At 38.8% G+C, this 16,576-nt stretch overlaps 1 protein-coding gene across 1 annotated transcript; it reads left to right on the forward strand.

The window, feature by feature from the left end:
* Positions 1-1,920: 1,920 nt before the first annotated feature.
* Positions 1,921-16,449, forward strand: LOC137176801 (H(+)/Cl(-) exchange transporter 4). Its single transcript, XM_067582735.1, has 12 exons — positions 1,921-2,125; positions 3,403-3,557; positions 4,420-4,519; positions 4,652-4,839; positions 5,822-5,944; positions 6,623-6,829; positions 6,906-6,986; positions 7,979-8,524; positions 9,199-9,385; positions 9,599-9,997; positions 10,110-10,326; positions 12,602-16,449. Exons 1-12 carry the CDS (start codon positions 2,110-2,112, stop codon positions 12,690-12,692), a joined length of 2,310 nt encoding a protein of 769 aa, XP_067438836.1. The 5' UTR covers positions 1,921-2,109; the 3' UTR covers positions 12,693-16,449.
* The last annotated feature ends 127 nt before the right edge of the window (positions 16,450-16,576 follow it).

The following is a 16,576-nucleotide window of genomic DNA, read 5'->3' on the forward strand; positions in this document are numbered from 1 at the left end:
CAAATAGTGGCCATAAACTATTTATCTTTTGTGATAACTGTCTCCTGGGATGCAGATTTTTGCTCCTAAAACAGGCAGAGATGAATGACTCTGATGATATCTTGAAGTATTGATGCAATAAAGGTACGATCAGGTGATACATCAAGATAACTGTAAATTATCTCAAGAATATGATCTTAAAAACGTAAATATAATTTTTCTTGATATTTTAAATTAGCTATTGCAAGAGATAATGTTTATTTTTTATGCCTATTCTTTTTATCTTTTTTTAACTATTCCTCATTAAAATACCAGATTCAGTGTAAACTGCAAAAGCAGACACAGAGACTTTTTATTGTATAAAATACAGGTGAAAATATGGTTTAAACTGATCGCTGTTTATCTTTATGTATTTTTGTGATAACTGTCTCCTGAGATGCACATTTTTGCTCCAGGCGGGGATGAATGACTGATGATATCTTGAAATATTCATGCACTATTTTGTATATATGTATTTATTGTGACACTGCACAGTGTGAAACATAAATGTTAACATTTGATGCACTGCAGCACAGTTAGCTTATAGCTAATTTTCATCTGCAGAAGGTGCGATCAGGAGATACATCAAGATAACGGGAAATTATCTCGAGATTGTGATCTTAAAAATGTAAATATAACTTTGGTATTTAAATTAGTTATTGCAAGAGATAATGTTTATTTTCTCTGCGTATTCTCTTATCTTTTTTTAACTCTTCCTCATTAAAATACTAGATTCAGTGTAAATTGTAAAAGCAGACACAGAGACTTTTGATTGTATAAACTGTTAGTAGCTTAGTGAATTTGTGCTAGAAACAGATGTAGTGAGATGACTCTTGATGCAAAATTGTAAAAAGAAATACTTTTTTTTTTTTTACCTTCAAATAAAATGACTATCATGAAATATTGTGAAATGTACAAATGTAATTATCAATAAATAACTGATAAAGTCATATGCCTGCAGTTTATTATATTTACATTATATTTAGTCATATAATACATTATTTTTATGTGTGTATGTATGATTTATTGCAGTTATGTAAGTATGAACTATGAAAAAATCATCTCTACTATTGTGACATGAAAGAAAATATATTAATATAAAAAATTATATATGGTCAACAAGAGTGGATCAGTAAAACACTAAAAAATGTACACAAACACTGAGAATGGACTTTACAGTGAAGGAGGAGACATCTTGTGTCCAACAGGAAAACTAAAGATTTTTCAGTTTGGGAGAAGGAGTAGATGTCATTCTAAGGATTTTGACAAGATAATTTAACTTTTGCTTTTGTGGAAAAACCACATCAGACACAAATTATTATTCAAAGTAGAGTATTTTACATACATCTTCAAGCATGTCTGGAGGGGATCTTTAAACCTCCTCATCTTCAGATAATCTGTTAAATATGATATGATGCTACTGTAACAGTCACTTCTGATCCTCCTCTTTGTGACCTTTAAGGATTTTAATATGATAATTATACTTTAACGGTGGAAAAACCAGGTCTTTAACTGCAAGAGAATAATTTCTATTTAATTAGAAATACTCGTAAAACATATCAGAGGAAGGCATCTGTTTTCATCAACCTGTGTTCACCTTTCATGTTTACAATAGACGATCTTTGACGCTCAACTGGCTCCAACATGAGATCATGGATGTATCGTGAGATCATGGTCATGTTTTGATGGTAACCCTAAAAATCTCTCGCGAGATTTGTACGCGTTGTTTCTTCATTGTGCGAGTTGTACAACATAATAATGTTTTTTATGATGTGACAACGCTGTGGTTACGGTGTGGTTAGTTCTGAGATCAAAAAACACTTGGTTAGGGTTTGGGAAAGATCATGGTTTGGGTTAAAATGATGACTCTCGCGAGATCGTTCGCGTGTCTGGGGTTACCATCCAGAAACGACCGATTGAGAGAGTGAACAGGTGCATTGTGGGAAGCATCTGTGACGCTGTCGTCTAGTTTTCTTGTTTATTTCTTTTGTCTCTGTGTCAAAGCTGAAATGCCCGAGAAAGTCGACATTAAATAAGTTGTTCATTCAAAAGAAACATTTTCCATCCGCAGCCGTTAGGACGGACTGTAACATGGAGGCCGCTGAAGGTAAAAGACTTGAACTGATCAAGCTAATGTGGCTAAGAGGAGATGATGCTAATGAACGGCTAACTGCGGTATTTTATGTTATTTCATGTTTGTTATTCATTTACAGCTGTTTAGTTGTGAATGAAACGTCAGTCAGAATGAAGAAATTAGCGATATGACAAGTGAAAGACCGCAGTTTCAAAGCTATCAGGAGTAGCATTTATCTGTCCTCCACCCTTTAACAACTAAATATGTTAATATGTCAATTAACAGCCCAGTTACAATTAACCAGTAGTGGAAAGTAACTAAGTATAATTTTGCAGTACTTTTCTTGAGTATTTCCATGTGATGCTACTTTCTACATTTCAGAGGGAAATGTTGTATTTTCTACTCCACTACATTTATTTGACAGCTTTAGTTACTTTTCAGATGAAGATTTGACACAATGGATAATATAACAAGCTTTTAAAATACAACACATTGTTAAAGATGAAACCAGTGGTTTCCAACCTTTTTGTCTTTTGACGTCTTACAAAAAGCAGTGTGTAGTCGGGGTCACATTTCACATGTCTATGAGTTGTTAACAGCTCCACCAAATAGTGATTTTTCCCTCTAAACTTCTCACATGCTTTCATTTCAATAAATGTTCAAATGATCCAATATTTCAGCAAAAATCAAAGATTAGAGAAAAAGTCCAAAAACTGAAAACAGATTTGTGTATCAGAACTTTGTTTTTTCTTCTTTCCTCTCCCATTAATCATCTCACGACCCTTCAGATTTATCTGCTGACCCTTTGGAGGGCCCCGACCCCTAGGTTGGGAACCACTGGACTAAACTAGCTAACTGTATATAAAGTAGTGTAAACTAGCTCCACCTCCAGCAGCTACAACAGTAACATGCTGCTCTAACACTGATGCTTCACTATTAATAATCTAATGATGTCATATATAATAATATATCAGTCAGAGGGACCAAACCACTACTTTTACTGCAATACTTTAACTACATCAAGCTCATAATACTTATGTACTTTTACTGCAATACTTTAACTACATCAAGCTCATAATACTTATGTACTTTTACTGCAATACTTTAACTACATCAAGCTCATAATATTCATGTCCTACTCATGTAATCACTAGTATAAAATCTGAGACTTTAGAAACATAAAACATTAGAAAAATCACAGAAAAAAAGCACATTAATTTACAGATTGCATTTAAAAACCAATTAGATCATGTGTCACTGTAAACAAGGTCAGACTGTTCAAATGTTGATGGTTTGCTTCTCTCCACCAGGTTTAAGCAGTGCCACGCCCACCGAGGAGATGAACGGAGCTGGAAACCTGATGGACTTCCTGGACGAGCCTTTTCCTGATGTGGGCACGTATGAAGACTTCCACACCATCGACTGGCTGAGAGAAAAGTCCAGAGACACAGACCGCCACCGCAAGGTTCAACCAGACTGTTGTTTTTTCTTCAACACATTATTGAAATATGTGACAGAGAATTTATGGCTCACTGAAGACTTTAGTGAGGGAGATGTATGGATAAGTTTTATTAGATCCCTTGTGTTTCATTGGTTGCATTGGTGAGCTGCACTGCTGCAACACTATTAGTCCAATTTTTCCAATGAAAGGCTGGAGGCTGAAAGCTTTTGAATTCAGAATTAATAGTCTGTAAGTGTAACAAACCGTTTAAAGTAGTTTACTTGTCATCAGCTTTACTTATTGCTCTTTAACCGATCAGTAAACTAAGCTAATAAATTAAAATGCAGACATACACTCGGATAATCACAACACTGAAGCGTCTGAGAAGCAGTGTGTGGAAGGATTTTAAGAGAAAAATTACCAACAAAGATCAGGCTGTGTGTAATAAACAGCTGAGTTACTCTACAACGACAACAAATCTGAGGACTCAGCAGCTAGTTTACCACACAAGTGAGGCAGCGGAGGCGTCAGACTAGCGGAGCAACCTTGTATGACTCAAATAATAATCAAGACACATAGTGTAGCTGTACGACACCACCTGGACAATATAAAGACTATACTGACCGCTGACATATATAAATGCTTACGACAGTCACAGTACGTTGTATCCCTGACACTTAACAGTATCTGGGTTGTAATAAAGAGCTGCTGTTTCTGAAGATTAGGAAGTTGTTCATATTTGCTTCAGTGTGTTTGAAAAGCTGCTGCTGCATTTGGACTGTGGATTCTTACATAATCTTTAAGTTGCTGTAGTTTCATGGCCGCTGGTCAATTCAAACTCTCTGAATGAAGAATTTTACATTTGTCCTTGTTGTCTTTCTCCCAGATCACCAGTAAGAGCAAAGAGTCAATCTGGGAGCTGATCAAGAGCCTGCTGGACGCCTGGTCAGGATGGGTGGTGATGCTGCTCATCGGACTCCTCTCAGGTTGGTTAGGAGGGAAGAAGATACACGCCAGCCACGGGGGAAATTAAAATGTATCTGTACCGGGAATATCCTCGCTCTTTGAAAAAACGTCACGAGGGTCTCAGGTGCACTGACACGTCCTGTGTTCTCCAGGTACGCTGGCCGGAGTGATCGACCTGGCGGTGGACTGGATGACAGACCTGAAGGAAGGCGTGTGTCTGTCGGCGTTCTGGTACAGCCACGAGCAGTGCTGCTGGACGTCCAACGAGACGACGTTCGACGACAGAGACAAGTGTCCTCAGTGGCAGAAGTGGGCCGAGCTGATGACCGGCCACGCTGAGGTCAGACCCGACTCTCCGTTAAATAAAACTCAACTCCAGCGTCTGTTTCCTTTCTTATTAGCACATCAAGATCAGGTTGAAGCCCAGATAATTTACTTATAGAGCACATTTAAAAATGTTGACCAAAGTGCTTTACTGACAAAGTAATAACACATTTAAGTAATTAAAATAAGAAAGAAGACAAAATAATCTTGTTAATAATAATGGAGATTCAAAAGCAGTTATAAAAACATTGATCTTAAGATTTAAAAGTAGCAAAAGAACTGAAATGTTTCATCACCAGAGGAAGCAGTGATTAACTGAGCAACGGCTGCAACTAATGATTATTTTCACGATCAATTAATCTGACAGTTAATTTCTCTATTAGTCGATTTAATCGTGAAATTTTTGTCTGATTAATCGTCTCAAATGTTCAGATATTCATAAATCAAAAGGACAAACAGCAAATCATCACATTTCAGAGGCCGGAACCATCCAATGTTTGGTATTTTTGCTTGAAAAATGAATGAAAATGAAACGAATACTCGATTATCAAAATAGTTTTCAATATATTTTTTGATGATTGACTAATTGTTGCATCATATTATAATGCAAAAACCATCCATGTTGTCTATTATACTTTTAATGAAAGCAGTTTTTAGTTTTTACTTTTATTGGGATGCAATTTTATTATCTGTCACGCGCTTTGCTGTGTTTAATGTTAGTTAACTGAAAATTCTTATATTAAAATAATTTTTCTATCACAAAAAAAATTGAATAAAAAGCCCAACTGAGGTTAACTTGTCCTTTTGACAATGGAGAGATCATTTTTAAATCATTAAGGCTGTAAAAAAACACAGACAATACAAACTGTACATACAGAACAGTGTATGTGTGGCTCAAGAGAATAATAATAATAATAATGATAATAATAATAACAATAATAATAATAATAATAATTGTGCCATCTTTGACTTCCTTCTATGTGTCTGTATTATTTCAGGGAGCTGGAGCGTACGTGTTGAACTACTTCCTGTACATCCTGTGGGCTCTGCTGTTTTCCTTCCTGGCGGTGTCGCTGGTGCGAGTTTTCGCTCCGTACGCCTGCGGTTCAGGAATCCCAGAGGTGAGAGGAGCATCATGGACGACACCTGATACTAAACACTGGCATCATTCTATACTTTCCTTATTCTCAATTAGTTTTGATGTTTTCATAGGATTTGTTGACAATCTAAAAAATATAAAACATCACCAGACTTTTTTTTTTTTTATTAATCAGCTTGTTACTTTGCTAAGTAGGAACATTTTTAAAAAATTAAGCCAAAGATCTCAAATCCTTCAAACATACAAGGCAATAATAATTAGATATTAAGAAAACAAGTGAAAAATCTGAAGAGAAACATTCAGTTCTTTACAACTGGGAGGAAAAATCAGGAAAATGTAGTTAAAAAACATCAAAGTCTTCGTTAAAATTCTTGAGTTCTACAAATGCACAACTACAAAAGTGATAAATATCTCCTGGTTCCAGCATCTGAAATATGAGGATTTGCTGTTTTTCTCTTTTTTATTTATATATAAACTGAATATTTTGGGGTTTTTGACTGTTGGTCGGACAAAACAAGACATCTGAAGACGTCACTTTGGACTCTGGAAGTTTGATACGGACATTTTTCACAGATTTTTTTAAAGACTAACAATTATTAAATGAATCAAAAAGTATTAGTAATACTTATCATTATTATTTTCTCCTTTTGGAGAGTAAAAAAAACAGATGATATATATGTTTGTTTGCATTTTTGTGCAGATCAAGACAATCCTCAGCGGCTTCATCATCCGGGGCTACCTGGGGAAATGGACCCTGCTGATCAAGACGGTCACCCTGGTCCTGGCGGTGTCATCGGGTCTCAGCCTGGGGAAGGAGGGTCCTCTGGTCCACGTGGCCTGCTGCTGCGGAAACCTCTTCTGCAGCCTCTTCTCCAAGTACAGCAAGAATGAGGGCAAGCGGAGAGAGGTACGCTCGGATGTTCAGAGAGCATTTTCACACAGAGATCAGCTTATTTTTTTTACATAATTCTTTTGTCTTGCAGGTGTTATCAGCTGCAGCGGCGGCGGGAGTGTCGGTGGCCTTTGGAGCGCCAATAGGAGGAGTTCTGTTCAGCCTGGAAGAGGTCGGTTATATATCTGCTCTGTTTGGTATCGTCGACACATTCAGTTGATGGAAGTTTTCTGCCTTTTCTCTTTGCCTGATGTTCCCTCCTCAAGCATTTCTTATTTTCCCATTTCCTCTTTCCTGGAGTGATTCTTAGTGTGTTAAGTCCTTAGTAACTACTAGCTAGTTTCAAACCAGACATTTACTAGGTCGACTTCCACCATTAAAATGTCTCAGACAGTAGACACCTTGGTAATGGATAAATCAGTTGCTAGGAAACATCATCGTCCAAACCGAAGCAACCGAATATGTAAACAGGAAGTCACAAGCTGTAACTGAACTTTTGAGAAATAACAGTTTTAGGAGGCCAAGTGAGATAATAAAATTAGCTGCCAATCTTTTATAAATGTAGGTATGACTTTGCTTTGTTTATGTGTATATATAGGAATGAATATCGTCAGGATTTTATCAATACTGCTGCTCTTATTGATCTTCTTATCAGCCCTTTTTTTAATTACTGTGCAAAAATAGATACATTTAGAAAAGGATTATAACTTCTTTATGCTTTTATATCACAAAATATTGTTTCTAGAGCTGCAACAATAATGTTTACAACAGAAAAGTCATGACAAAAACTCCCTGGAAACATAGTTAGCTTTTGTTTTTAGCTTCTTCATGACAATCTGTTAAAAGCCTGACAAGTGCACTATGGTTAAAACATGCGATAAAGACGATAAAAGAACCAAACTGTCAAGAAATATGTGTTTCAGAATTAGTAGTTATAATAATGATTTGTAAGAAATTTAAAATCTTAAATCTTTAATTTTAATGGAGCGTCGTGTCTCTAAGAAAGTCACCATTTCTCTTTTGTTTTGTTTTGTTCCTCCTCTTCCTCTTGATGAAGCTCCGGGGCGATGCCTCCTTCATCTGTCGTCCTTTTCCAGAGCTGTCATGTTCCCCTCATTGGTGTTAGACTCGTCTCTGACAAACACTCCTTCGTGTCTCCTGCAGGTCAGTTACTACTTCCCTCTGAAGACTTTGTGGCGTTCGTTCTTCGCCGCTCTAGTCGCCGCCTTCACCCTGCGCTCCATCAACCCGTTTGGCAACAGCCGCCTGGTGCTGTTCTACGTGGAGTACCACACGCCGTGGTACATGGCCGAGCTGGTCCCCTTCATCCTGCTGGGCGTGTTCGGCGGCCTCTGGGGGACGCTCTTCATCCGAGCCAACATCGCCTGGTGCCGGCGGAGGAAGACCACCCAGCTGGGGAAGTACCCGGTCCTGGAAGTCATCGCCGTGACGGGAATCACCGCCCTGCTGGCGTACCCCAACCCTTACACCCGCCGCAGCACCAGCGAGCTCATCTCTGAGCTCTTCAACGACTGTGGAGCGCTCGAGTCCTCGCAGCTCTGCGATTATATTAACAACCCCAACATGAGTCGACCGGTGGACGACATCCCAGACCGACCTGCAGGGCCCGGCGTTTACAACGCTCTGTGGCAGCTCGCCCTCGCACTCATCTTCAAGATCGTCATCACCATCTTCACCTTCGGCATGAAGGTCAGTACAAGAAAGATCACAAGGAATAAATTTGTCAATAAAATCTCGTTTACTCCCACTTCAAAAACAAATGGTAGATGTGCACTCGTCCTTTTTCTTTCAGGCTTTACTTTAAGAATAAATAATTTGAGTATTTGCTAAATCTGATTTCTGAGAATATTGTACACATCATCCATATACATGACGTTTACTGTGAGATGATAGAAATGTGTCATCTGGTAGAGATTTAGCAATACTGTATATTTAAACTGGAATATCCCTTTAATACTGCCGGTCATTTTACACTTTCATGAGCAATAGTATAAAACCATGAGCACGACTGCTTTATAGGAGGATTTTTGCATGAATGTGATGAAGTAGTTTGACTTTTCAGGCATTTAATTGACTGGAATCACCTCACACAGACCCTCCCATCTAATTACTTTCAATTATAAACTATTGAGTTTACGGAAAATTGCAATTTAAGCTTTTACATACATACTTGATAGAAGACTTAAACATGAAAACACTTTGTGAAAACGTTTTTGGATTAGTTAGTTTAATGATTTTTATCAAGTTCCTTTGGGGGCATGATGACATACCAACCCGGGACTCAAACTTGACGTGGCTCTTCAACGAATGCTCGCTTTAACTCTGACTTCCTGTTGATGATTCTGTTTCTGCGACATCTCCAGATCCCGTCAGGTCTGTTCATCCCCAGCATGGCGGTGGGGGCGATCGCGGGGCGGATCGTCGGCATCGCCGTGGAGCAGATGGCGTACCACCACCACGACTGGATCATCTTCAAGAACTGGTGCCGGCCCGGCGCCGACTGCGTCACACCTGGACTGTACGCCATGGTGGGAGCCGCCGCCTGTCTGGGTGAGTAGACGCAGTTCATACATCGTTATTCTCCAAATACACAATAAAGAGCTTTTTTTTCCCTCAGGCTTTTGAGGTCGACAGCTTAAAAAAATATACAAAACCCAAACATTTTCAGTTTACAATGATATAAAACTTATATAATGAATAATTGATTATCAAAGCTGTTGATTAATTTCTTTTCCTGTAATAAAACCCTGTGTGTCCCTCCAGGCGGTGTGACGAGGATGACTGTCTCCCTGGTGGTCATCATGTTTGAGCTCACTGGCGGTCTGGAGTACATCGTCCCTCTGATGGCCGCCGCCGTCACCAGTAAGTGGGTGGCGGACGCCTTCGGGAAGGAGGGCATCTACGAGTCGCACATCCAGCTCAACGGCTACCCCTACCTGGACGTCAGGGACGAGTTCACACACCGCACCCTGGCCACCGACGTGATGCGGCCCCGCAGGAACGACCCCCCTCTGGCCGTCCTCACTCAGGACTCCACCACGGTGGAGGACGTGGAGACACTCATCAAAGACACGGATTATAACGGCTTCCCGGTGGTCGTGTCCCGAGAGTCAGAGAGACTCATCGGCTTCGTCCAGCGCAGGGATCTCACACTCGCCATCAGTAAGATGGTTGAACCACTTCAGATTAGTCTATTATTTATATTTGACTGATTTGCTATAAAGATTTTCTAACAGTGTTTTATGAGCCTGACTCCTCTCCTGTCTTTTCACAGAGAACGCCCGTCAGAAACAGGACGGCGTGGTGAGCAGCTCGGTGGTCTACTTCACCGAGGACGCGCCGCAGTTGCCTGCCAGCAACCCGCAGCCGCTGAAGCTGCGACGCATCCTGAACCTCAGCCCCTTCACCGTCACCGACCACACGCCCATGGAGACGGTGGTGGACATCTTTCGCAAGCTGGGCCTCCGCCAGTGTCTGGTCACCAGGAGCGGGTAAGAACAGGACGCACACTGGAGCTACAAAAAGCCTCACGCCAGTGTCTCATTCCAGATGTTTCCAAGGATTTGGAGTGTATTTATCATTAAGTTTTCAACAAACTGTTCAGCAAACAGAATTTCTAGAAAATAACGCACATCTGAATATAATGGCTCAATAAACCACATTTATTACACTTCTCCAAATGTTCTCCAAATCAGAATGACTGTATTTAGTGAACAAACACATGAGCAGATATTTTAGACATTTTATAAAATGTGACACATTACTCAACAGTATAAACTGTTGAATATCTTATAACTTAAAGGTACAATATGTAATTATTCTGCATTAAAATGTCTAAAAACAACTAGACCTATGTTATATATGTTGTTGAGTTGTGTACTTACATTATCCCAAATGTTGCCAATAATTTTCAAACCCAGAGAAATCTGTAATTGAATCAAAGTAACGGACCGTTTCATTTGGTCGCCTGTCGATGGCGTCATACCTCCTCTACCAAAGAGTAAACACGCACAAGATGCATACGGCGGCGCTGTGTTTGTCCGCTACAATGGCGTCTACCAAAGAGTAACGTACACACATACAAGATAATACATCGGCGTTGTGGTTGTTCCACACAAACTGTTATAAATGGACTTTTATTCAGTTTTAAGCCACATTTTCATGATAAATTTAGGTGGTTTTTAACTATATCTTTTAGCCGGAAGAAGGATTTTAGTCATTGGACGTCTGGATCTTAAGTTATCAGAGAAATAAACTGGGCAAACATTAGCAGCAGCTCGGCTAACAGCCCCTCCAGGAAGTTCGGTGGTCACCAAACATCGTCGGAGAAACACTGATTTTTTAGGTGAAACAGCTTTATTCAGTGTTTTTACCTGTAATCTCCGGGTCCGCTTATTCTGGAGAGGAGGAGACCTCTGCGGGTAAAAACATCCTGAATGACTAACACTGGAGTAATCCTATCCCGGTGAAGCTGGTTATTTAACACATGGATGTATAAAGAGAACTGGATACAGCGTCGGAGGCGGGGCCCCGCTCATTCCTATGAAAGTTGCTCAGTGGCGCGTGAAGCAATAAAAAATCGACTTCCTGGTATGAAACTACCCGGATCCTCCGCATTGTGCAGCCCATAGAGCATGCGCACTAGTGACTTTCGCTCGTTCTCTTTATACATCCACGATTTAACAACGAAGACAACAACTCCCATGATCCCTTGCTACTTCACACTGTCATCACACTCCGTCTTTTGTTATTGTTTTGATTGAGACCCCTAGCGGCTGAAATTACATATTGTGCGTTTAATGAACTATTGAACAAATTGGACTCCAAATAGAGGGTTGTCAAGTGTTATTGGGTTGTTTAGATTAGCTGATGAGCTGATTGAATCTTTATTAACTCAACTCCATCATCACAATATGCTTCTTAAAGTTCATTATTGTTGTATTATTCCAAAACTCTGACCCCTACGAGGACCACTTGTTGCAGCAGGTTTCAGTTAGTCAGGAGATATACTTGTGAATTACTAAACCGTCCTAAAGTTACAACCGACACAACCCTTATTTTCAGTCTTTAAGATGTTTTGTGAACACGTTGCTGTTCCTTTGTGGTGTTTTGGAAACACAAGCACTATAAATAAATACATTTTAACAGTATGAGTAGCTCAAAGGACAAATGCATTTATTGTAGTTCTGAAATTTTATTGAAATGTCAACTATTACCGTCTCTCAAGATGACGTCTTCAATTGTCTTCTGAGTCTGAAATATGAAGATATTCAGTTTACAGTGATCCTGACATTAGAGAAGTTGGAACCATACAATGATTCATATTTTTTCTTGATGAATTATAAAAATTATGAAAAAAAAAACCAAACAAACAAAAAATATGGTTGATTTATTTTCTTTAGAGGTGAAACAGCTCCCTCTGGTGGACAATTTAAATCATTACATTTTCTTCAAAAGACTGGGATGACGTTAAATTTGAAAACTAAAAATGTTTTGATGATTAATCTCAATTAACTTTGACTTATAAATTAATTGTTTGGTCTAAAATATCCTGATCTGAAGATATTAAGTTTATTATCACATTAAATAAAAGAAAAGCACAATTGAGAGGCTGGAACCAGGTCATGTTTGGCATTTCGGGTTGTAAAATTACTTTAACAATTAACAAAATAGTTGTTTGTCAATTTTAATCGGCTAATCGATTGAGTGCAGCAAAGAGAGGAACTTCTGACCTTCACTTTGTTTATTTCCGCTGTGTCTCTCCAGGCGTCTCCTGGGCATCATCACCAAGAAGGACGTCCTGCGTCACATGGCTCAAATGATGAACCAGGATCCAGAGTCCATCATGTTCAATTAGCGAGCCTGACGAGCTTTACCGCGACGGTGTAAATAGGTGAAACTGGTGCGACGCTACTGTACTGCAACCTGTGAAAAGTCCCTCCCACCTCCTGACAGGCAAGTCCCACCTTGTAGTGACCACAGCTGCAGCCCTGCTCCATGTGTTTTCAATGTAACTGTGCTGGAATATTTTTCATTCAAGGTAGCCAGTGGCAAAGAGGTTCTACTGTAGTTAAAATAAAGATTCATTGTTTAACATTTCAAACGTTCAGAAGATTCAGCGTTTGCAGACTGAAAAGAAAAGCTCCGATCAGACAGAGCGCTTTTTGCAGGAGCGTTGCCTTTTTCATGAAGCCCACAATTTAAAAAAAGAGCAGTTTGCTGCGTCTTTTTTAATATTATTGTTGCTAATCAACCACCCAAAGCACCTAAAAAGTAAACCACTAGTTTGTCATCCATGACTGTTATCGCCAGCTGATGTTGTCGTCACCACCGCAGAAGGCCCGCCTCTCAATTCATCCAATTGGACAACTTCTTTCAGCTCAAGGCGTTCAGGGCGCTCCTGCAAAAATGTGAGGAGCATAGAGCAGAGAAACGTGAGGCGCTCAGCAACGCAAAAGCTTCACTCTCATTGAAAACAATTACAAAAAGCCGCCCCAAGCTGCTAATAAGCTTTCTGTCTGATCGGAGCCGAAAGCCTCTTCTATTTCTTTGTGATCATCATCTCAAAACACGAGCTGTCACATGTCGCCATCGACGCTGAGAGTCGAGCAGGTGTTTAGTGTTCAGAGTGCCAAACTCTGGGTGTTGCAGCTGTTTCCAGCTTTTGGTAAATCTCTTCAGTAGCAGCAGCAGCTGTAGCTACAATCAACAGTCATTTGTTTAGTGCTGCTAGTTTAGATTAAACTGGACACTGGAGGGAAAATCCTGAGACTGAATAGATACAAAGTTGTGGTCATGTGTGAGGATGTATGTTAGAGGAGCTGTAGTTTACAATCACAGGGTTGCTGCTCAGGCCTGGACAGTCTGACAGAGCACAGTAAATTCATTTAATAACGATCATCTCTTAGAAACTTTCAGTCCCAAAGTATGTCAGGAGTTCAGACACTGCTGCTTCCTGACTTTAAGGAATATCGATCCAAAAGGTGTGCTTGAGGAAGGAGTTTTGTTACCTGTAATCTTAGTTCTGTTAATCTACCTGTAAATTCTGTGTTTAATGCTTCAGGTGCTTGAAGGCTTCATGCTTTAAGTCAACATTTAGGTCTCTACCTTTAAACTTGGATTGTTCATTGCAAGCTTCCACCTATAATCTCATCGGTTTATGAGTTTAAACATATTTATACTTCAGGTTATTTTATTTTTCTGTGAAGCCACAGGAGCTGTGACATGACTGACCAATTGCATTGCTCGTATCCGCTCCAAAGATACTGAAGTCAAAAGTAAGATTTCCCTCCATGTCTCTTTTATGGATCCTTCGCTGTCTTAAACTTCTATATACAAAACCTCACCATGAAGTGAAAATAACAGCTTTACTTGTGATCTTTTTATTTCTTTGCCACACAGTTTGTGAAACAAACAAGACGCACAAGTGTGAAACTGAAGGAACAAAGTTTACAGACAGAAACCAAACTGTTCAGACTTAAAACATGAAGCAGCACAGATCTGAATATAGAAGCTTTCAGCACAGTTTACAGGTGAAAACTTACTGTACAAATTTAAGATTAAAGGTACAAAACTCTCCTTCAAGCACACCTTTATGGATATAATATTCTGTCACAGTACGCTGGAAGGTAACTGATATTAATTAGCCTCAGAAAAATCTTTAAATCTGCTCTTAAGATAAAAATAGGTGAAAAGTACTGATTTTTTTTTTTTTTTTAGGAATCAGGTGTGTAGGAATCTTTAAATCTGGGTTGTTTGCAGGGTTTCGTGAAATAAAGGTACTCGAGCATCATCAATGCTCTGAAAAATGGGACCAGGTGAGAGATTTAATGAACCAGAGGGGTTTGAAGTTTGAAGTTCAGCACCACTGAATCATGATATTATCGTAAAAACTGTCTGTAACTCTGATTTTATTTGAAGTTGGGGAGTTTGGGACTGCTGCACTTTGTGTTTAAGCTAACTTGTTTTTTTTTTCATGTTATGCGTTGCTGCCATATTTATATTAACGCCGCCTCTGAGGGCACAAACTGACAGTTCCTGTCAGGACCAACACTGACACACACTGTGTGTCTGTCAAAAAAGCTAAATGTTGTTTTTACTGTAGCAGCTGGGTATATAAAAAAACAAAACATTGTTGTTGGTACTGTTTTGCATCTGTGTTCATTTAACTGTGTCAAAAGGTTTTTAAGAGCCTTAAAATGTGACTCCAGTGACTCAGTGGAGGAAACGTAAGTCAAGTTAATTCACATTTCACGGAATAAAACCTGTTTTTATTGAGTTAAAGGCCTATACACACTGTGTGATGACACTCAGTCATCTCTGGCCTTTATATAAAAATGATCCAGTTTAAATTTGGGGAAAAGATCACATGTGACCTACAGACTTCAATACTCTAGACAGACATTTATCCACAAAGCAAGATGAGAAAATGTTGTAAAAGATCAAGTCGGCACTGTTAAGTCTCTCAAATCAGCTGGAAGTGTTTCCCAGTCGGTAGGTGAAAACAGAAACAGAAACAGAAAAAAGCTGATTTGCTTTATTTTGCCAACTTGTAGTTTTCTTCACAAATTCTGTCCGAGTAGAAACGAAAATTGACGCAACAAATTTGGCCCTAAATTTGTGAATCTGTCATAATTTTGACGCAGGCTTGTTCAGTCTCCAAATATCTGCTGTAGACGTGTCTCTGTCCTCTCTCAGACTCTCTTCTTGTATTAACGACCAAAGATTTCAGCATGTTGCACACAGTGTGTAGGGACCCTTTTTTTTTTTAGAAAGGATTCAAAAACAAGAAAAGTTTCATAACTGGAAATGAAGCTGACATATCTGTTACCAGGTTAACATTTTTTAGCTAAGTAGCCAATGGTACAATAAGCTCCTGATACATGAACTAACAAAAATAACCTGTAAGTCTTGTTTGTGACACTAAAAGCTAAATATTACGTCTTTAAGGAGACGCTTGTAGTCAGTCTGGCTGCTGCAAATGGATCAATAATGAAGAAAAATAACTAATGTTGCAGGAAAATGATCCAAGGATAAAAAGAAAGATCTTTCCCAGCATGTAAAAATATTGATTGCACAAAAAATTCAGAAGAAAAAGAAACCATAAAATTTTTGTTTTTGAGTCCTGCTCCTCGACTGCACATTTGGTGTTTTTTTTTTTTTAATCTCTTCTGTCATTTCCTTCTTCGTGGTTATTGTTGTTGTGAAAAATAAAGTGGATCAGTCGGCGCTCCCAGCTGCTAACGGTTCATAAAGACTGGAAACTTTGAGGGAATTAACTTTTGGAAAACGCTTAAAAAAAACCATAGAAAACACTCTCCATGTCGTTGAAGCAAATTATCAAGCTTTTGTTTTTAAATGCCAACAGAATGTATTGAAAAAATAACTGTGTATATATATAATGAAGATTTATTGTGAGCATTTTTTAATTTAATTTAATTTTTTGTTTGAAACACACTAATGTTAAACCCTGGTTATTTTTTACGTTTAACTCTTAAGTATTTATCAGACGCATCACTCGCACAGGAAAAAAACCCAGATATTTGCACTTTTGTTTGGATTTGTAAATGAAGTCATTGAAAAATAAACCTTTCAATTTACCTTCAAACGGTGAATAAAGATGGTCCGGTGTGCTTCTTTTTGAATGTGTACAGAGCTGTTTTTTGTTTGTTTTTTAGCAAACAACATTGAAATTATACTGTAAATCATGTTATTATTATACCTTAAACATACTGCAACTTA

The sequence above is a fragment of the Thunnus thynnus genome, chromosome 24 (genome assembly GCF_963924715.1).
Source record: "Thunnus thynnus chromosome 24, fThuThy2.1, whole genome shotgun sequence".
NCBI classification, from domain to species: Eukaryota; Metazoa; Chordata; class Actinopteri; order Scombriformes; family Scombridae; genus Thunnus; species Thunnus thynnus.